At 34.0% G+C, this 23,259-nt stretch overlaps 1 protein-coding gene across 1 annotated transcript; it reads right to left on the bottom strand.

Moving 5' to 3' along the window:
- Positions 1–100: 100 nt before the first annotated feature.
- LOC132304740 (uncharacterized) lies at positions 101–15,051 on the bottom strand. Its single transcript, XM_059802464.1, has 4 exons — positions 14,815–15,051; positions 1,299–1,666; positions 967–1,130; positions 101–420 (listed from the first exon to the last, which is right to left on the bottom strand). The coding sequence occupies exons 1-4, from the start codon at positions 15,049–15,051 to the stop codon at positions 101–103; spliced, it is 1,089 nt and encodes a 362-aa protein (XP_059658447.1).
- Positions 15,052–23,259: the final 8,208 nt, after the last annotated feature.

The raw sequence follows: 23,259 nt of genomic DNA, 5'->3' as shown, positions 1-23,259 counted from the left end.
TATTTTAAAAGCGTTAAATAATAACATCATTATTAACAATACTAAATATGTCTCTCTCAATATACACAATCATCATATCATTCATCCATTGGTCTTCCATTCAATTGCCCAGTTGAGTTTTCAAAATATTCATGGCAGGAAAAGCCCTCTCCACTGTGGCAGTATCAACCGGCAAAATCAATGCCAATTTCAAAAGCAAGTAAACTAATGGATAAGCCTTGTCTCTTTTTGTCTTAACCATTCTTCGAGCAAGATCACCAAATCCTTTTAAATTTGAAAACTCCTTATTAGAGCACATATCAATAATATAAGTGTTAAGTTGATCACCAAGTTTCAGGAAATCTAAAGGAGCAAAATCTCTTGGATAAAATTCAGCAAGTTGGATTAGTTTTTCCTTGTCAAAAGAAGCGAATGAATCATCTAGACATAAACACGATATACAAATAAGCAACTCAGTGTTTGACTCACTGAAACGACTATTCAACTCTTGAAGTTGCATGTCCAACACAGCATAGAACAATTACACATGATAGTAATGCAAATTTGTGATTTAATTAGCGTTATGTCGTGATCGCCTTGGAGTTACAAGTGTATCATTCATGTTGGAAACTTCAATACCATGTTTTTCACAAAAAGAAGAAACTTGATCAAGTAAAGAATCCCAACCATTCTCTCTCATCTTTTGAAGTTCTTTCTTGCATACTTTAATCAAGGACATAACATTTACAATGTCTTGATTTTTTTTTTTTTATAACGCTTTTGACAATTCATTTGTAACTCCCAATATAGCCCTCATTAAATGGAGAGTAGAGATAAAACTGAACGACTGCATGAGTGTCAATAAAATTTTTGCTTTAGATCTCTGTTCAACATATAATCCATCATCTATAATTATCTCGAGCACATCAATAACAAATGAGAACATGGAAATCAAGTTGATTAAAGTATCATAGTGAGAGCCCCAACGTGTATCACTAGCACGCTTCAAAGTGGTATTCTGATTAAGACCCCATCCACTTTCAATTTCACCATTATTGAGTGTTTCAATAACCATGGTAGCTTGTTTTTCATGAAGAATATCACGATGTTTACATGAAGCCCCAACAACATTGACCACATTAGCAACATAGCTAAAAAAAGTAGTGATATCAACATGATTTTTTACAACTTTCACAAGAGCCAACTGTAGTTGATGAGCAAAACAATGGGCATAAAAAACACATTCATTTTCCTTTAAAATTAGTGTTTTAAGACCATTAAATTCGCCTTGCATATTACTAGCTCCATCATATCCTTACCCGCGCAATCTAGTTATACTTAGTCTATGCCTACAAAATAGTTCATCAATTGCCATCTTAAGCGAAAGAGCAGTGGTACTTGTAACATGTTCCACACGTATAAAATGTTCAATTACATCACCATCCATATCCACATAATGAAATACAATAGTCATTTGTTCCTTTGTGGATATGTCACGAGATTCATCAATCATGATAGAAAATAGTTCATCTCCAATATCACTAATAATAACATTAATAGTTTCAATGGCAACAGCATTCACAATATCCTTTTGAATATCAGGTGAGGTTAACTTAAGATTTTGAGGAGCATTCTTTAATGCTACTGATTTAACATCCTCATTATGATTAGCAAGAAACTTTAAAAGCTAGAGGAAATTTCATTGATTACTTCAATGCTCAGATTCATCATGACCACGAAATGCAAGCCCTTTGTTCTAACAAATACCAAATGCAATCAATTGTTGCAGTCAAACGCTTTCGATAATCAATTCGAGTCTGGTCTGATTGCTTGAAAATTATTGTTTAAATGTTTTGAGATTGATTCTTTAAAGCTTCATATTGATTCCAAGCTTGGTTGTGGGCATTATTTGGCCCTCCAACATGAATTTGAAGTCTATCTTTTTTCTTCCAATTTGAAAATCCTTCACTAACAAAAGAGTCACCACCTAATTGTTCTCCTATATTATGCTTAAAAAGATAGCAATATAAACAAAATAATGCATCTTTTGAAATGATGTATTCTAACCAATTAGAATAATCATTAAACCAATCAGGATTAAATAGTCTAAACGCTGATGCTTGTCCAAATTTCTTTTATGGAAATTTATGTTTCTGAAGCTGACAAGGATCCTTTAGTATATATACTCTGCGAATTTGGTCTTGAATATTGGGATTGTAATCTAATCCTAGTTCATAACCCAGGATTTGAAGGAAGATTTGGTAAGTCAACTTCCATACTACTTTTTTTTGGGTTGTTATCATTTCTTTATTGAGGTTGATATAAAGGAAGATTTGGTAAGTTAATTTTCATACAACTTTTTTTTGAGTTGTCATCATTTCTTTCTTGAGGTTGAGGGGATGGTAAGTCTTGTATTCTTTTGTAATATCTTTTCAGATTATTCATTGCTTCAAAAATTAGTTCATTCAAATAATGAAATAAATATACTAAAAAAACAATCATATTCAATGAATGAAGAATAAGAAATGAAAAAGAAAATAAAGTAGTTACTTAAATCTAACTGTTCTAATATATTATATGACATCTGTAAAAATAAATAAAAATAAAATTACATGATAATTGATAACCAATTTCATTCAAAAAAATTTCATGATAACAAACATTCTTAATAACTATCATGTCTGTTAATCTATTCATAATAAAAATTCATTCATATTAAAAATAAAATAAAAAGCAAAGATATGAAGATAACTAACCTTATAAGTTAAAACCTTAGAAGTTAAAACCATATAATCCAATCAATCGAAAAATTTGATAGAGTAAGTGAATATGTGATTTTATTGATTTGGGGCAAATAAAAAAAAATTCTTTAAGTCTTATTTATAGAATAAAAATTAGTAACACAATTACACAAACTAAATTTTGAAAGAACAAGCCCTAAAATAATTTTGATAGAAATAACTAATAATTTTTCTCATTAAAATTATAATATCAAATAATAATTGTAAATTTAGTTGATAAAAAAAAAATAGTGCGACTTACCGAGTTTATATCTACTGGTAAAGTGGTATGCTTGCTCTGCTTGCTTTTTTTGGATTGTGAATTTGTGAAATGTTGAAGACTCGTGGAAAGAAAAATATTGAAGACTAAAAAATTGAAAATGCATTGGAAACAACGCATTTGCTTATGGTAAAGTAAAAAATGTGAGAATATCTTGTATTTTTTGAAAAAAGTGAGAAAGAATATAATATTTTGATAAAGTCAAAAAAAATATCATATTGTTTGGGAAAATAGAATATAATATTTTGGGAAAGTAGAAAAAATATTATATTCTATGAGAAAGTGTAAAACAGTGAATGAGCTTTTGATTATATATATATATATATATATATTGTGTGTGTGTGTATATATATATATATGTGCACAATTAAATTTTAGAATACATATATAAAAATCTTTTCATATAAAATTTAAAAAAAAAAAAAAATTTTAAAAATTAAAAGTTCAGTGGGGGCAGTTGCCCCCACTTGTCCTTCTACGACACTGGACACTTGTAAGTATCATAATAGTCATTGACTCATAAGTTGTAACGCCATTGATCTATAAATACTAGAGCTTATTTGTCACATCAACCAAACAAAACAATCATGTTAAAACATTCTCCAAGCGACACAAATTATCTGTTCCTTCTCTATCTATCATTCAAGAAGAATAGTTATCAACACAACTATAATCCGGGAACGTTATCTAAGTGGTACATTGTTAGGCACTCCCTATACTCTTAGATTAAAAAACTGTCAAAATTTTGTAAAAAATTAGATATGCTTATTGTATTGTAAAACACATTAGGTTACTTATCAAATAATAATAATAATAATAATAATATTGTTGACGGAAAAAACATTTTATTTCTTCGTAACTTATTCCATTCAATTCAATATCATCAATCTATCAAAACAAATCATACATCCATTTCTTTCCTTCTTTTCACACAAGTTCTAAGACACTAAAAAAAATTTGAAATCCATAATTACTAATCAAAATCAATCTTAAATAAAAAATAAAAATAAAAATTTAACATAAACTTTGCAACAAAATAAAAATCTTCTTTGCAAATAAGTTTTTTTACACGCCCGATCCAATGGATTTGATCTCAATCTCGATCTATATCAAACATCAAATATATATATATATATATATATATATATATATATTACCTTAAAATAAAAATATATATTCATGATTAGAAATATGTTTTTTTCTTTTTTCTTTTTTGAAATTCTGTATAAATCGTTAAATGCTAAAGGATTTTTTTTTTTCCCTATATGAAACTGGAACCACCACTGTCCATATGATAATATGTTGGGCTACCGGGAAACTCTTCAGAAACCTTTGTCCTCTTGAAATCACTGCTCCAAGTTAAATCTTCAAAATCATCATCATGGATTCTTTTATGCACAAACTCTCTTCATCCTTGAAACATTAATCTTATGAGTGCTTTAGAAAATCCAAAATATCCTTGAAACATTAATTTTATTGTTTTTGCTTGTTTTATTTGAATCAGTCTATTTTCATCTTTTAAGAAATCTGATTTTTATTTGAATCAGCCAATAGATAAAAGTGTAATAGTCAAAACTCAAACTATTTTTAATAATGTGTTCACCAAAAATGTTTACTAATGCTCAGTAAATTCACCATGTTCCATTAATAATGAAAGTTCTATAGAATTTGGAATCTGATTCACCATATTTCATTCTCAGCCAAGTGGCGCATTCATCAAACTCACTGTGTTTCATTCTATATACACTTTATATATTTGTTAGTATCGCTTTGTATTTCTCTATCTGGATCTTTGGTGTGATTGGATCGAATGGAAAACAATACCAAAGTTGAGTTTTGTAGATTCACGGTCTCCAGTCTACAAAGAAGATATATATATATATATTGAAAATGCCAGAAAAATACTCTCTATTTAGAAAGGATAATTCTACCCTTTAAGAAATTTTTCAACCCATTTTTCCTCTATTTTTAGTCTATTTATAAACTGTTACAAATTTTTTAGAAGTTTCTTAACTAATTCCTTGTGTTGGGCTGATCTCCTGGGCTTTCTTCAGTTATGGGTTCAATTTCTTTTATCTGAAATCAGGCTTCTAACACAATCTTTTAGTCCGGGGCCTAACCGGTGAAGTCTTGGTTCAGATTGGTTGCTCTTGTCAGACCCGTTTCTAGCGATCTGAATCGCACCCGGCCTAGGCCGTTTTTGGTATCCTCGTATATATATACACACACTAATATGTGTATTTATACATGTGTGAAAGAGAGTAAGAAGTTTTGCTGTAATAATTAGGGTACTTTTTTCATCTTTTAAGAAATTTGATTTTTTTTAATAAAATATATTAAATAAGTAAGGACATAAATAACATTTCACACGCTTTTTAAACTAAAAATTGACACGAATGTGAGTGAAGGTTAAAAATACGTACCGTGGAATAGCAAGCTTCTAAAATTGATACAAGACTCTCAACTCATAAGTGTGTTCCGTTTTATCTAGTAGCTTCCATGTCCCCATACAAAACAGAAGGCCCATCTTTGGCACCTATATTCTTTTTTTTTTTTTTTGTGTTTCTAATCTTATGAGTTGTCATTGATGATAAAATTATTCTCTTAATCACCACTTGATCCTCAATTCATTGCATGCGACGGCTCACGAGTATCATCAGTGTAAAGACGCATAAGTGCGACAGTTGTGAATCAAATTATGTACTGCATTCAATCTTATTTCAATAGAAATTTGTCACCCTATCAAAAATTTGTTTGGGTCAAGGGTAGAAAGCAATCCTAAAGTGTGTTTACAGTACATATGACACCCTCAAATATAAAAAAACACTCTTAAAGTTTTAATTTGCTGCAAATAAGTTACCTTTATAAATTTAACCCTAAGTTGATTAAATTACCTTTACTGAAACATTTTATAAAATATATAAAAAATAATAATTTTGTAAAATGATGGAAAATGATATTATTAGAGGACGCCCTCTCTAACAAAAAACACCCATAAAGTTTTAATTTGATACAAATGGGCCTCTTTGACAAATTTAGATTCTAAGTTGACTAAATTATCCTTACTGAATCATTTTATAAAATATATAAAAATAAATAATTTTGTAAAATGACCGAAAAAGACACTATTGGAGGACGCTGATAATGAACAAATAAAGATAAACATAGAAAATTAAAATTAAAATTAAAATAAAAGAATAAAAGTAAAGTAAAGATAAAAATAGAAAATAAAAAACGAAAATAAAGTAAAAACTAAAGAAAACAAATCTGCTCCAAATTTCAAAAACTAGTGCACACTGATATTGGAATTTTTTATTTTTTTTAACAGTGTTGGTACGAAAAATAAAATAAAATAAAGAAAAAAAAAAGTAGAAAACAGTAAACTGAAATATCAAAAAATTCAAATCTTTATTCCACAAATTCTCAATTTTCTTTTTTTTTTTTTTTTTTTAAAAAAAAAAAGTTTAGATATATATATATATGGTAATGTGCAGATAATACTCCTGTACTATGAGATTAGCATATATAACTTCTTGGACATTTTCAGAAAAGTAAAAGAGTAAAACAAATATTACAACACTAATTTATGTCAAATTTTTGATAGAGGGGTATTTTTGCACAATGTAAAAAAATTAAGGATATTTTTGCATATTTTTTCAAATAGGGGTAAAAGTGTTACGCAGGGTATACTACTTTAGAGATATTTTTTGAACTTGTCCCAAATTTGTGTTAGAGTGTTTTTTATGTGACAAGGAAAAGTTTTTTTAGAATTTTAAGATATTCTAATCTACAATTTTAAACAAAATTGGCTAAATTGATTTGTGATCATTTATTATTCAGAATGTGATTCCATCATGTCATATGAATTATGTTCCATTATTGTATTCTCTATAATGTCATAATTCTAAGGGGCAAGTGCATAAAATACCGTCAAGAAAAAAAAAAAAATAAATAAAGTGTAAAAAACACCCATAATGTATATTTCGCGTAATACTTTACTCCTATTTTAAAAAGTGTGCAAAAAAGACCTATATTATTTTTACATTATGCGAAAATACCCCTCAATAAAAAATAGGATTAACTTCCGTTACACCCCTTATACTTTGTCCAATCTTCAAAGAGACCCCCTCACATTTGCAAAAATTCAATCAGACCCTATATTTTTTTTTTTGACACATATTAGTCTCTCCCCTCAGTCAACGGTCAAAGATACTTTTTGCCTGCATAAGCAAAAAATTAAATTTTAAAGCTTAGGGTTATATTTGGCTACAGACTATATACCATCTTTAAATTATATCAAAAGTCATGTTTGAATTATGCCCAGATTGCCCGCAACGATTATCTTTTTCCTTCAATTTAGTAAAAAATCAATTCAAAAAAAAAAAAAAATTGAAATTATATTACGAGTATATTTCCTTATTTATCCTTATAAATGGAAATAGTGTTATAAATGAAAATAAGAATATTATCCTTATAAATATAATTATACATTATATTTGGTTTTATATTTATAAGGTTATAAGTGGAAATAAGATTTTTTTTTTTTTTTTTTTTTTTTACAAGGCAAGAAGGAATCCTTATATTCAAGCTAAATACACTGGAATTACAAGTTTTAGATGTCGAAACAACCATTGATCAAAAAGATTAGTAAGAATTAAAAATTCCTTTGAATATTCATCGATATTTTTACTCCCAAATTTGATTCCCAAAAACACACAATATATATAAAATCAAAATCTTTTCTTCGTAGAAAAATTCAGAAAGTTAAGCTCTTTCTTGTAGACGGTACGTATATTCATATATTAGTTTTTTCTCTTCTTTCTGATCTGATCTATTTTTTCTGGATAAATTTGTTTCTCTCTCTTCTTTCTCTAAAAAAAATGATCTGTTTGTATTGCCAATCCAAAAAGAAGAAAAAAAAGAAGAGGAGAAGAGAGAAGAAGCCTTTGGTTTTCCGGCTTGGGCTTCTAACCCATTCTGGAAACTCTTTTTTTCTTGCTTTTAGTCGTGTTCCAAAGCTATTTCTAGCCGATGCCCAACTCATCTAATTTGTGAACCAGCAAAGAGGAAATGAATCTTATGGTAAGAAAGCTCACCTTCACTATCAAACCCATCAATCAAATGCCCAGGTTCCTTATTCTAAAAACCACCCTTATTCACAACTTCTTTTGGGGAATCGCCCTTAGATGATGAAAGAAGAGGTTTGACTAAAGGAATCAGATAATACAGAACTAAAAGCAATGAGTCTAACCTTCATGTATGAGAGTTCTTTCAGTGTCAGATTCTTCCAAGAGTAAAGATGAGATGTTGCTCTACTTCGCGCTAATTCGACTCCTCCCCAATTTTGTAACCCTAACTTTGCTATTGAGATATGAGGGATGAGAGAAGATTAGCTGATTGTTTCGTTCAACAGGTAAAGCTAATCTTGGTGGGAGTTTTAAAATATATTGTTTGATTAGTGTATATAAGAAAACAACAAAATGGTAAATTAAGCATTATATTTATTTATTTGTTTTTGTTAGCGGACAATGGAGCCCTGATTGAACTTTTACAAATGTGGGAGTTTTTTTGAAGATTGGACAAAGTACAGAGAGTGTAATTGAAGTTAATCTTAAAAAAAATGACATAAATTAGTATTATAATACTCATTTTTTTCCTTTTATTCTTTCAAAAATATCCAAAAGTCTCATAATAGAGGAGTATTATACGTATATAAAATGCAATACATATGTTTGAAATTATTGAATTTTTTACGACGGTTACCTTTGAAATTATTGTATTCCAATTCTTTACAAATGTTTATACATGAATTGCAATAATTAATTAATTATTTATTCTGGGTATGACATTGTTAAAAAATTTCTATGATATATATTTTTAAACTCAATCTTAACATAAAGAATCCTAACTTAAATACAAAAATCATGCCAAAATAAATAAATAAATAAATAAATATATATATATATATATATTTTGAGGGTATAAATAAAAAATAAATAAATTATAGGTTACCAATCCATAGGTCAGTAACCCAAGGCAACTGAACCATTCTAGTTTGATCATATATAGTGTGATTAATTGACCCGGATCATGGATAAAATTGATTTGGTTACTCAAAAACTAGTGAATCAAATTGATTTGGTTACTCAAAAACTAGTGAGACGAGGTAGGGTTACATCTTCAATATAATAATAATACAATTTTACATTAATTTTTACAATCTGACATTTTAAATGCGCCTTCTAACAAAGAATTTGAACGTTCAAATTCAAATATAAGTATTATTTTCATCATTCTTGCTATAATCATCAGTTGAATGTCTCCACTCTTCTCGCTTGGTATTAAGAAAATTATACACATCTCACACTGAGTATTTTTTTCTTATTAGTAAACAGATTTTTTTGTTCATCATTAAAAAAAAAAAAAAAAAAAAAAAAAAAAAAAAAAAAAAACTAATTTTATGTTTAGTGGCATCAATTATTGAATTAAACTTTCTTCAATTCCAATTCGAAAGCACGGATTCGGTGCACCCAATCACAATGTAACTTAGTTTTGTTAAAGTGAAAACTTGAAATTTCAACCTAACACTTTGGCGGGTGGGTATGTGTATGTTATGTTTGATTGGATGGAAGAATTGAGCAGGGATAGATAAGAGGTGGATAAACTAATTTTCTTATATTTGATTGGAGAAAAGGTAAAAGAGGGAGGAAGGAAGAAGGGATCCTCCTTCATTTGTATTTTTCTATCCGTCCAAAATTGGTGGGAAAATGAGAGAGAAATAAGTAATAATTGACAGAAATATGGGATTTTCATTTATAACATTTCTAAATATTTGGGATAGATATACAAATTTTACATTTTTAAATAAGGAGGACATATTAGTAAAAAAAATATGAAAACCCTCTTTCTCTTCCTTCCAAATTTTCAACCAAACAAAAAAAAACGTGTCACCTTATTCATCACTATTACTATCAATTCTATTCAACCAAACAAAAAATAAAAGAGACGTCTTCCCTTCCCTAGACATGTCTCATTCATCTTATAGTTTTTTCCAACCCTCTAATCAAACAGAGCTTAAAAGAAGGAATTGATGGGCAGTACCAGTACAGTGGGTTTGGACTTGGCCTGTAAAACACTACTTGTAATCTAGTTTAAGACAAAGTATTTTATATCTCACATTTCGTGACATGGACGGTCAAAACATTCTAAAATTCATTACACCGTTAAAAAGTTGTAGAGATTAGTACTTAGAATTCTCTAAAGTAATTTAACACTGTTAAGAATACTTTTGGAGAATTTTAGAACCCAATACTAGAATACTTGCCACCAATAAATCATAATCATGCATTGAAATGTGATACATCTATATAAATAGGAGAGCTCATTTTTCCCCTCCAACCAAACAAGCATGGTAAAACATTCTCCAACCAACACAATTATTCCATTACTTTTATATTCTTTGTGCCAGTTACTAGTGTGCTAGTAAGATGTTGAAAAAAATATATAACCTCAAACATATCAGTTGTGTTTTATACATAAAACATATCACCCTTTTGGCACAAGAACTACCATCGTGAACATAATTGTAATAATTGTTTCGGACATCAATTTCTCTAGTGAAACCCATATTAATTTATTTGAAATTTATGTTGACATCAATTCTAATTACCACCTATCCAACTTCAATAATAATAATAATAATAATAATAAAAACGTTATTTAAATTTTGAAATCCAAATTCAATAGATCATTCGTTTCTGACTTTCTATGCCAACAAGTTCATACACAATTTTATTTACCGTAAATAAAAAATTGACACACTAAATTCATACACAAAAATTATTTAGCGTATAAAAAAATTCATACACTAAATTTGTATATAAATGTGCTAATTAAGTACATTTCTGAAGACATGCAAATGTGCTTATTCAAACAGAAATAACAATTTGTATCATAAGATACAAAAAAAATTTCTTATTGTACTCAGAGGAATATTGAGCTCGGAGGAAAGGCGTGTTATTTCCCCCTACTTTGCTTCACTCTATTCCATGTACTAAAAGAAAGGAAAAGTCTTACATCCATTTTCCGTTTCTTTTCGTTCATTTTTTTCCCTCCTGTCACAAAAGTTGTAAGAAACCACAAAATCGAAATGCTGTATACTAATCACATTCAATCATCAACTAAATAAAAATTGACATAAAGTTTGCAACCTATTAAAAATCTTCTTTACAAACGGACTTTGCAACAAAATAGATACCATTATTAAAGTAATTTTATGACAAACAAAAAAAAAACTTGAAATGCTCAGTTTGTTTGGATGTAAAATATTTTTTTAGAAAATATTTTTATTTTTTAGTTTGGTTGTCGTAAAATATTGATGAAAAAAAAATGTTAAAATTTAACAAAAATAACATATCCATCAATTTTTGGTAAGTTATTTTACATGCCTACTCGATGAACTCGACTTCAACCTCGATATAGACCTTGTCAAATACAAGAAAAGTAAAAATAAAAATAAGAAATTTTTACTTCGAAACAAAAGAAAAGTAAATCCAGCTTGATTATAATCAGTCTAAACCCTCACAATACTAGAACTAGGAAGTGGACTTCAATTGTAACTGGGAAGGTCAGTCCCTAGTGCGTAGGGTTTATACCTGGTCTGAGCCGTATTAAATTAACCAAAATTTTCGCCCGTCAAAATAATACGTAGTGTTATATCCTGTTTCTCAATTTTGGAATCCAACTTCAATAAAAAAAATATATATATATATCTTTTAAATTTTGTAATCCAACTTTAATAAGTCATCCGGTTTTGGTTCTTTCCAACAAGTTCATACACAAAATTTATGTACGGTAAATAAAAAATTCACAAACTAAATTATGCTCATATACAAAATTTATTTACCGTAAAAAAAAATAAAAATTCATACACTGAATTTGTATATAGATGTGCTAATTTATGCGAAGACACGCAAATGTGTTTATTGAAACAGAAATAACAATTTGTACAGTAAGATCCACTATGTTTTCTTATTGTACTCAAAAGAAGAGATATTGAGCTAGAAGGAAAAGCGTGTTGTATATTTCTCCCTATTTTTGCCTCACTCTATTCAATCTACCAAAAGAAAGGAAAAGTCTTGCATCCATTTTCCTTTTCTTTCCTTCCAATTTTTTCCTTCCTTTTCTTTCTTTCCTTCCACAAAAATTAATATAAATTTTGCAACCTATTAAAAATCTTCTTTACAAACATCCTTGTAAAAAACCTTGATTAAAAGTAAATCCAACATATTTCTAATCAGTCAAAACCCTCACAGTACGGACTTCAATTGTGACTGGGCCATAGTGGCATAATTTGCAATTTGGGCCCAATATAAAGTAGGATTAGATACAATATATAATTTGAAGTCCTGGTTCCAGATCGGCCCAAAAGCCGAACAGGAAAGAGAGTGTTCTGGGCCATGAGTGGGCGTGTTTGGCAGAGAAGCAATGAGAGCAAATGGACAGAGGCACGTGCAAGAGGGTCCATGAGCCACCACCGAGTGGGACACCCATTTCCATCAAGGTGTTGTACAGTATTAAATTATTAATCAATAATAAAATGACGATGGGGTTTATCTTTCTTTGATTTGTTGTTTAAGATAACCCACATGTCAATGGAATTGAATCTATTAATCATGATTATGTGATTAAGAATGGGCATTCGCTGTATGGTAGGCCCCCAATATGCACAAGGAATATGCCACATGAGATAAAAATGTGCGTCTATAAATATATTTGGTAATTACCTAATATCAGGGTTCGAAATACTGGTACCGGATGCCGATCGTGATATAATGAATTTGGGTGAATATTGTTATAAATTTGCCGAATCGATTTATTGATAAGGATGCGTAACGGTATCGGACCTTTAAAAAAAGAGTTACCATGTATCGTTCGATATGGTGAACCATGCCCCATATATGAGTTTGCAACTTTCACTCTCCTATTAAATTATAGGATTAAAAAAAAAAAACTCAAATCTTGGTTGCAAGTACTACTGAGCGTCTCCTCCCTTTGGTATAGGCCTTAGGATAAGAAGGGAGAGGGGGGAAGGTAGGCGCGTTTCCATGCACGACCTCCCCCTTCTTCCCTTTTTTCTCCGTAGGGCGGTACCTTGAATTCCAATCTTCCTCCCACTACGACTCAGATTCCCATGCCAGGGGAAGAGGGGGAGGTTCCGAGGCTCTGCTTTCTTTGTCCTCGCGTTCCCCCAACTTCCAAGCTCCTCGAGCTTCCCACAGCGGGTGGCTAGGGGAGAACAGTCAGTAGAACCCTCGGGCCCCTATCCCGAGTATTGCGGGAAATGAGGGGCCTTTGAGTTATGGTAGGGCCTATCCGGTTGGAGCGGGGCGCCGCCAAACTAAAAGAGTGAGGGGTAGCGACCCTCTCCTCTTATGAGCCCAGTGCTCACATACCAGGCCCTAATTGCTCGAGGTTCTTAAGGCTTCCAAAGTAAAGTCAAATGGGACCCAGTATAGCCCATTCGGTGCTGACCAGTCATGCAATATTATCATTTAATAGGGACACGTGGCGTCCCTTGTGGTAGTGACTATCTACACAGTCAATTTTCATCTTTTAAGAAATCAGATTTTTATTTGAATCAGTCAATAGATAAAAGTTTACTAGTTAAAACTCAAATTATTTTTAATAATGTGTTCTCCAAAATGTTTACTGGTGCTCAGCAAATTCACCATGTTTCATTAATAATGAAAGTTCTATAGAATTTGGAATCTGATTCACCATATTTCATTCCCAGCCAAGTGGCATTCATCAAACTCACCATGTTTCATTCTATATATACTCCATATTTATTAGTATCATCTCTTTGTATTTCTCTATCTGGATCTTTGGTGTGATTGAATCGAATGGAAAAAAATAGTGTAGGTGCAAATAATTCGTCTGACTAAAAAGTCAAAGGAATTGATACAACTCACTCGAGATAAAAAAAAAAAACAATTAATAAGAATAATTCAGAGAGAAGCTAATAATGCTTGATGCCCGTTATTAGAGGTCTACGCTTCTATTTATATACAAAAAGAAGATAGAATTATGGTAGGACTCGTATTGTTTGTCCTTTAATTCATTCCATATACAATTCCTTACCAACATAGTTCTTCCCTTTCGTAGTTCTTCCTATACCAAGTTTCCTCTATCCAGAGTTTCCTTTTATGCAGAATCCTTAAGTAAAAAGAATTTGATTCAATTAAATTGGATTTGGATATAAATGGGCCGGCCCATAGAGCAAGAAGCTAATATGGATAACCAGTCTTCCGGCGGCTTTATTTGGACTTTGATGGGCCAGTTTGGAGAAGAGTTTGAATTTTGACTTACTTCAATGAAGTGGCTAATTTTTATTGGTGGAGGGATTTTTCCTTCCACACTTTGTCTCAAATTCCCTCCTAAATTGAATTACAACTCCTAATTAGAAGGGAATTGATTTTGCACAGTTGCCAACTTTTGCAAGAGGCAGTGTTAAAGAGTGGCCATTTACATTATAACCAAAGTACTTCTTCACAGCTTGTTCTTGCCTTTGCTACGTTTGCTTCTTCGTCGTGACACCAGGTTAGTTCCTCATTCACCTTTTTTATTTAGTACCATGAGCACTTCATCCACCCATGATTAGATAGAAATTATAGATTCCGAGTCCACTCCTTCATCATCTCCCACTTTTCTTAGAGTTCCCCCTCCTAGGGTTTCAAACCCTCGCGAATCTGCTAATGAATCTGTCGTGCGAACAGGTAATTCCGCCCCACAGGTAGAAGTGTCTACTTTTAGATCAGTTAGCATTTTCTCAAAAAAGGAAAGAGAAATGGTTTTATCCGTCCGGCGTATTGATTTCTCCATTAAAGAAGTGATGGAGGAATTTGAGATCCCCAAATGAGTAGAAATTGTTGAATACCCAATAAACGCTGATTTCAGCTTAGTAAGGGTGTTGGAGAGAATGAATTGCTTTTGTCCATCGGACACCTCCATGCTCTTCGCTTTCCCCTTCACCCCTTTTATCACCTAGTCTTCAATAAATTAGGTATAGCCCCTCTTCAAGTAAACCCTAACTTTTTTCGTATAGTCTCGGCTCTTCTTATTTGTCGAAGGTTAGAGAGCCTTGACTTAACCTTTGCTTAACTACTAATCACTTATTCGATTGCCAAACATCAAATTGAGCTCGGCCGCTACTATCTTACTTCCTCTCTGGCAGAGGATATGTAAAGACCTCCTTACTTCCGAGAAGAGATGGAAAAAAAGAATGATTATTGTCAAAGGGAGTTGGTTTGTATCTCAGTTGAACAAACTCCTCATCTCTCGCAAATTTGGGATTTTAGGTATAGAAACTTTACCTTCCCTTCATAAAAAATGCTCCGGTTGCTTCCCATGTCAAATTTTACTTTTTCGTTATATTTATGAATTTCTTGGTGATTTTTCAGCAACATTCCCCTCTTCTACAGCCAAGAAAAGACTTGTTTTCCTTGAAGAGCAAGTTTGGAACGACCCTCTTTCCGTAGAGGACCTTCTTTCCTCCTCCAATCTCAAGGAACTTGCTTCTAGCGCTTCCTCTGCTGATATTATGGATTTGTCACTTCCTTCATTTGACAGTTTTCCTCTAACCGACGAGGAAAAGAAGAGAGCCGAGGCTGTTAAAAGGAAGGCAGCAGAAGAGCAACCCCTTGCAGTCATCCGCTCGACTGAGAGTGAAAAAAAAACTAAGGAACCTCCTCTAAAGAAGAAACCCAAGTTGAACCCTTCTTCTTCGAGCAAAGGCAAGGGCCTTAGTCTTTCCAAGAGTAAGGGAAAAAAGCTGAAGAAGCCGATCCTGAAGAAAAGGTTAGAGCTTTCGTCCTGGCTGAAACTGGAGAAGCTTGGAGGCCTACATTCTCTTGGGCAGACAAATCAATACTTCATTCTGGAGACTCGGTAGTCACCGACCCCTCTATCGTATTAGCAGTCGCTCGTGGAATGTGGCTGCCCAAAGATAAGGAGATCATTGGTAATATGGGGTTAGATCAGTTGCTTCCTTCTGCCCCAGTCCATGCCCTAGAGGTTCGTCCTTTATTTATTTATTTATTTTTTTTACCATTACCATATTTTCCCCTTTCATCTTACTTATACTCTTATTAATCATGTAGAGTATATACCACACCATGGCCTTGTGTGCAACTGCTGAAGCTTAGGCACTTTCCATTCGAAAGTTGGAAAAAGACTTGGCTGCTGCTGAGAAGAAGCTCTCTAATGCACACTTGGATGTAAGATGGTTCATTATACGAGGGACGTGTACAAAGGTCGGCTTGCCACCGCTGAAGCCAAACTAAAGGAGCTGGAAGCTGAGAATCTTAGCTGAAGGGAAGCAGTTAACACTTGCACTACTGCTGTAAAACACATGCAGGAGCGTTATTCCTCTTTGGTGCGTTTATCCAGTGCAAAAGCCTTCCGGTTTGGCTTCGCTTAAGGCTAAGGCGAAAAATTAAAGGACCCGGATGCTTTTGATGTAGATATGAAGGTGTTCTTTCCTTACGCTGAGGCTCCGAAGGCCCACGAAGCTGAGGTTTTATTCGCTGAGATGGTAAAGTCCAACCAAAGGGATCTTCCAACTTTAAGCTCAGTTCCTCCAGCTTCATCTCCCAGCCCGAATGTTGTTGATGTTTTTGACTCTACTCCTTTTGATCCCAAAAAGAAGTAATTTATGTAATTTTGTTTCGAACTGATGTTTTTTGTGTTGTAAACAGTGGCTACTCTAACCTTCTTTATTCAGCATGACTATTCTTTAGAATTTCCATACCTATGAATCTTTTAACTTTGCATATTTCTCTGAGCAATCTTTCATGCCTTATTTGTTTCAAGGTCTAAGGACACAAAAATGATAAAAAACAAGAAGAGGGTTTCCGTGATATCTAGGTCACTACTGAAAATTATGGCATCACTCAATGACTTACCTATCAAGGGAACCCTTCTTGTTACGTATTAGTTTGTAATATGTGTATATCAAAACCTCCTTGTTCTTGTATTTTTTCAATGTGGGATAACTTGTCTAAAAGACTGTAGGCAAGTTGAACTAATTTTGTAATTGATATCTTTTAGATCTGAAGACTATCCAAAAGATAAGCTTAAAAAAGAGTTACCCATGATATGTAGATCTCTGATTGAGCAATTTCACTTGAAGATCTATTTATCAAGGGGCATTTTCCTTGGTGATCATTAGTTATGGGATACAGCCATACATGGCATTCCCTATTCTTGTTTGTTTCCGATGTGGGACAACTTTCTATGGGCTTAGCACTGTTGGGCTACGTGTTTAAGCCCAATGTTAAGACATTTATAAAGAGTACTTAACCCTATTTGGGTTTGGACTTGCTGGTCTCTTCGGACTTTGAGATCCGAGGTATTAGATTCCTCAATAGCTGTATAGGGTTTAGAGAAATATGTTGATGTCTTTGGATGCCTGAGATCCAAAGCTTATTGTCCCTCGACTATGTGCATTAGGGTAATTCAGCGATGCTTTTGGACACGCGAGGCCTAAAGCTTGGTGTTTCTCGGCTATGTGCCTTCGAGGAATTTAGCAGTGCTCTCGGACACTTGAGGTTCGAAGACTTGGTACTCCTCAGCTATGTGATTTCGAGGAATTCAGCGATGCTCTCAGACACTTGAGGTCCGAAACTTGGTGTTCCTCGGCTGTGTGCCTTAGATGAATTCAGCGATGTTTTCGGACGCTTGAGGTCTGAAGCTTGTTGTTCCTTGGTTGTGTGCCTTAGAGGAATTCAGCGATGCTTTTGAACGCTTGAGGTCCGAAGCTTATTGTTCCTCGCCTGTGTGCCTTAGAGGAATTTAACAATGCTTTCGGATGCTTGAGGTCCGAAGCTTGTTGTTCCTCACTTGTATACCTTAGAGGAATTCAGCGATGCTTTCGGATGTTTGAGGTCCGAAGCTTGTTGTTCCTCGGCTGTGTACCTTAGAGGAATTCAGCGATGTCTTCGGACGCTCGAGGTCCGAAGCTTGTAAAAGAGAGAAAGACCATGAAAAAGAGTCACCGAGACTATGCAACTTTCCATATATGTGATTGGAAGTCGGTTTGTCTCGGAGACTTGTTTTCTGGCACTTATCTATAGTGTAGTATGGGTATATTAACTACACACTTTTTAATCCCTAATCGATGTGGGATAAAACAGAATTAAATTGCAGGCCAGGAAATCTGGGCTTACAACAAAGAGTAAACAAAAAGAGCAAATTAAGAAACCAATAAAACAAGTAACAGAGACTGGCTAGCCTTTCAAACCCGTAGTGAGAAATCTGTTTGTCTCAGATACTCGTTTCCAGGTGCTTACTTGTATAGGCAAACAACTATATTAACCATATTAGGTTTCTATGTTTAGTCGATGTGGGATTAGAATTTTTGTATGGGCCACATATCTTGGGCTATGAAAAAAGAGTAAATTATTGCAAAGAGTGCCCGCTAGTACTAGGGCTTGGGCTCAATCTTTGCTGGGCTGTTTGTGCCACCAGTAGGCCCACTTTGCAATATGTTTGCATACTTAAGTGTATGCCTACTTAAACACCTTTGGTAATTTATTTTTTTATCGATGTGGGACATTGTACACATTTGTTTTGTCTTTCGTAACATCTTATAATATCTATTAGGGTATCAATCTTGCCCCCTTTTATGAAAGAAAAAAGAATTAGATAAATGGTACCCCACATTGAATAAAAAACGAAAAATTTAACATCTATTAGGGTATCTAATAATATCTATTAGATATACTTGTGTTGGTTAAATATTTTTACATCATAACGAAGATGCTAAAGGATGTAGTAATCCAAGAATTTTATTACGTAGGCCATAGTTGGCCATATTCGTAAAAAGAAAAATAGAAGAGATGAGTTTCCTTTCTAATGATAGTACCTTTTGAGGTGTATTACATTCCATGGGCATGCAATCACCCGCCCATCAGCTTCAGCTAGTCTGTAAGCACCTTTCCCCACCATTTCTGTAACTCGATAGGTCCAGTCCAATTGGGTTGCAATTTCTTGGCGTGTGCTGTCTCCTGTTTCAGCACCCAATCTCCTACTACGAAGCTGCGAAATCTAACTCGTTTATTGTAATTGTTTCATAACTGCTGCTGGTATGAAGCAAGTCGAATTGTCTCAGCGTCCTTCTTTTCTTCCAAGAGGTCAAGGCTATTGGTAAGCTGTTCACCATTATTCCCTTCGAGTAATAGATGAGTCCAAAGAGTTGGGTTTGCCAACTTTGTTAGGATGACAGCCTTAGACCCATAAGCCATTGCAAAGGGACTTTCCCCTGTTAGCCTTTGCGAAGTAGTTCGATAAGCCCAAAGCACGTTAGGGAGATTTTTGTACCATTTAGACTTGAGATGCTCCAATTTCTTCTTCAAACAGTCGAAGATGGTGCGATTAGTTATCTCAGCTTGCCTATTCCCCTATGGATGGCTTACTACAGCTAACTTCTGCGTGATTCCATGCTCGGCAAAGAACTTCCTTGTGCTCCTATTGTCCAGATTCTTTCCATTATCCATCATAATGACCTTCGATACTCTGAATCAGCAGATTATATTGTTCCACAAAAAGCTCTTCACTTGCTCGAGAGTCACGCTTAAATAAGCTCCTGTTTTTACCCATTTTGTGAAGTAATTCGTAGCCAATAACACGTATTCCTTTTGTTCCAGAGCTTTTGGTAAAGGACCTACCATGTCAATTCCCCACTGAGTGAATGGACACGGATTTGCCATTATATGCAAATCCTCCGCCGGTTGATGCTTCATTGGGCCATAGCGCTGACATTTATCACACCTTCGGGCATATTCCTCAGCGTTTTTAGCTAAGTACGACCAAAAATAGCCTTGAGTTAAAACTTTATAGGCGAGGGCTCTTTCGCTAGAGTGGTTATCGCAATCCCTATCATGTACTTGCCTTAATACCTCAACAGACTCCGTGGGAGTTAAACACTTCAAATACGGGCCTGAGAATAACTTTCGATATAATTGGTTATTAATGACGGAGCACTTGGTAGCCGCAAACCTGACCTTCCTGGCTTCATCCTTCTGGTCTAGAAGGATTTCGTTTTTAAGATAACTTGCCAGTGGATCCATCTAGCTTAGCTCTCTTGAAATCTCAGGGATTACCATTACTGGCAACTAAGGACCTAAATTGGGCTCTTCTAAGGTGTCAATAGGCACGATTCAGATTAAATCTTCATCCAAAGAAGAAGCTGTTTCGGCTAGTCTATCTGCTTTAGAATTCTTTTCTCTTGGCACCTAGTGAAATTCGATTTGATCGAACTCACGCGTAGCACTCTCGACAGCTTCCTTATATGCCTTCATTCTTTATTCCTTCGGTTGGTATAAGTTATGAGTCACTAAAAACTTTCATACATTTTACCTGGAGTTAACTTGCTAGCTGAAGTCTAGCTAACAAGGCTTCATATTTGGCCTCATTGTTGGTAGCAGGAAAGTCCAAACGGATTGATTGTTGTAACTTTGTTCCCTCTAGAGTTGTAATGATGATCCCTGCCTCGGCGTGAGCCAAGTTCAAGAAACCATCAGCATGGAGCTCCCACTGTGGATATGGGAGTTCCATCTCTTCAGGCTTGTCTTCATACTCCAGGAGGAAATCAACAATTGCTTGGCCTTTGTGTAACACCTTTGGCTCGTAAGCTATATCAAAAGAACTAAGCTCGATTGCCTATTTTGTAATTCTGCCAGACAGATCTGGCTTAGAGAGGATAACACACATAGGATAATTTATAAGGACCACTATATGATAAGACTCAAAGTAGTGTTAAAGCTTTCTCTTCGCATACACTAAGGCTAGTATGATCGTCTCTACCTTGTTATATCTTGTTTCAGTATCGGTCATCGTCTTACTTGTGTAGAACACTGGATGCTACTTTTCCCCGTCCTCTCGGATCAGAACTGCACTTGTAGCTGTGTCAAAAATGGCTAAATACATAATTAGAACTTCTTTAGGTTTCGGGGCACATAAGATAGGGGGTTTGGTCATGTAATACTTTACTCTAGTAAGAGCTTCTTGCAGCTGAGGTCCCCATATGTCCTTGTGCCTTGAGCGTATATCATCAAAGAAAGGTTTGCATTTATCAAATAATCAGGATATGAAGCGAGTAAGAGCTGTTATTTTGTATGTTAGGATTTGCACTTCTCCGCGGGTTTTCGGCTCTTAATTCTGTAGTAAGACTTAGGCCTGAGCCGGGCTTACCTCTATCCCTCTTTTATTAACAATGTGGCCGAGGAACTGTCCTGAAGATACAACAAAGGAGCATTTAGATGGATTCAACCTCATATTCTACTTCCTTAGAGTGTCAAAGACTTCCTGTAGGTGCCTGGGGTGATCTTCCTTCTTCTCACTTTTGACCACCATGTCATCGATATAAGCCTCGACTGTTTTGCCCAGCATCTTTTTGAAGATCTTGTTGACGAGGCCTTGGTAAGTTGCCCCAGCGTTCTTAAGTCTGAAGGGCATAACTTTGTAACAATACGTTCCATTCTCTATAATGAAGGATGTTTTCTCTTCATCCTCTGGATTCATAGGAATCTGATTGTACCCAGAATACGCATCGAGGAATGTGAGTTTCTCATAACCTATGGTAGCGTCAACCATCTGATCTATTTTTGGGAGTGGAAAACTATCTTTGGGACAAACCTTATTAAGATTGGTAAAATTTATACAAACTCCCCATTTTCCATTCTTCTTTTGAACCACCACCACGTTCGATAGCCATTAAAGTAATGTACTTTGTGGATGAATCCTGCCTGAAGCAACTTGCCTACTTCGTCAGCAATAATTTGGTTTCGCTCAGGAGTAAACCTTTTGTGTCTTTGTTTAACTGGTCTGAAGGAAGGATCCACCCTTAGATTATGACATGAGACTAAAGGGCTGATTCCAGGCATGTCCGAGTGGTCCCAGGCAAACGAATCTGCATTCTTTCGGATGACATAAATTAATACTCCTTTCTCTTAGGTTGTTGGGGAGGATCCCATATGGTGCGTGTCGCTCGCTGCAACCAAATTGTGTTAAAGTGTGGCCAAGTTTGAATTTATAAAGTGCCACTACAATCTCTAACTACTAAATATAGCTAGGGTGAGCAGGGATCGTCCCAAGGGATTAGGAGCTTGTTTTGGTTAGAAACAATATTAGATTAATAGGTCGAGTGATCAAAAGGTAGTTTGATTGGTTAATTAAACTACAATGTTAAACAAATTCAATGCAAAGCAATTAAAGTAAATAAAGGGGTAGAGAATAAGATAGAGAGGTCTTGGGACTTAGAGGTCACCACTAAATATCACCTTTCTAGACACTTAATGTGTAATGCATGAGGGGAAACATATGTTGCAATACTAATATGTGTGATTGATTGAATCAACAAGCATGGATGACTAATTAAGCATACATTGTCTAGACAACCTAATGAATAGCATAATATATCAAACTAAGTCATTAATCCTTCCTTTAAGCTCACAATCAAAACACATCAACAAGCTAGAGAATTATACTTCTTGCATTCATAAGTATGGAATATCAAACAACAAGCATGGATTGTTCTCCCATCCAAAAAAGTAAGACATCTACACTACAACTAAGCTAGGGACATGAAAATTAAACTAATTAAACTAAGGGAGAGGCACAATCCATCAAGAAATGAGTATGAACCATCAAACAAGCCACAAGAGTATTCCATTAAAGTACCATGCCTTAACCATCAGTAGATTTATGATATTAACACACATAGACATGCATCAATGTAGAAAAATCTAGAGATAAACACAAGAACATCTATTGTAGCATATATAGACATATGAATAGAATGAAATGATCAATTGGAAGTGTTAAACTACATAAATCAAGATAGAAACAAGATTTATATATATATTAAAGGTCAAGACAAGATTTACAACACAAATCCCCTCAAAATACAAAACATCAAGGTCTAGAAGGCATGCTTAGGGCTAACTCTAGCCCAAGAAGATGTTTAGCCACTCATTGATGTAGTCATCCAACTCTCAAGGGCCATGTCCATGGTAAAATTGATCTTCTTCTTGATGGAAACCCTAAACGAATGGAAGAACTCCCAAATGGTGTGTATCTCTTTAATGTCTAGACTCCTCCAACCTTTCCCTCCAAGATTGTATATATCTCTATTGTTCTATATGTGTAAAATGGCTCAAA

This window comes from Cornus florida, unplaced genomic scaffold (genome assembly GCF_030987335.1).
Source record: "Cornus florida cultivar Cherokee Brave unplaced genomic scaffold, ASM3098733v1 CherokeeBrave_3.0.0_Hap2_Chr04, whole genome shotgun sequence".
Taxonomy (NCBI): Eukaryota; Viridiplantae; Streptophyta; class Magnoliopsida; order Cornales; family Cornaceae; genus Cornus; species Cornus florida.
The sequence above is the reverse complement of the archived record's forward strand: the minus strand, read 5'-3'. Positions and strand labels throughout refer to the sequence as shown.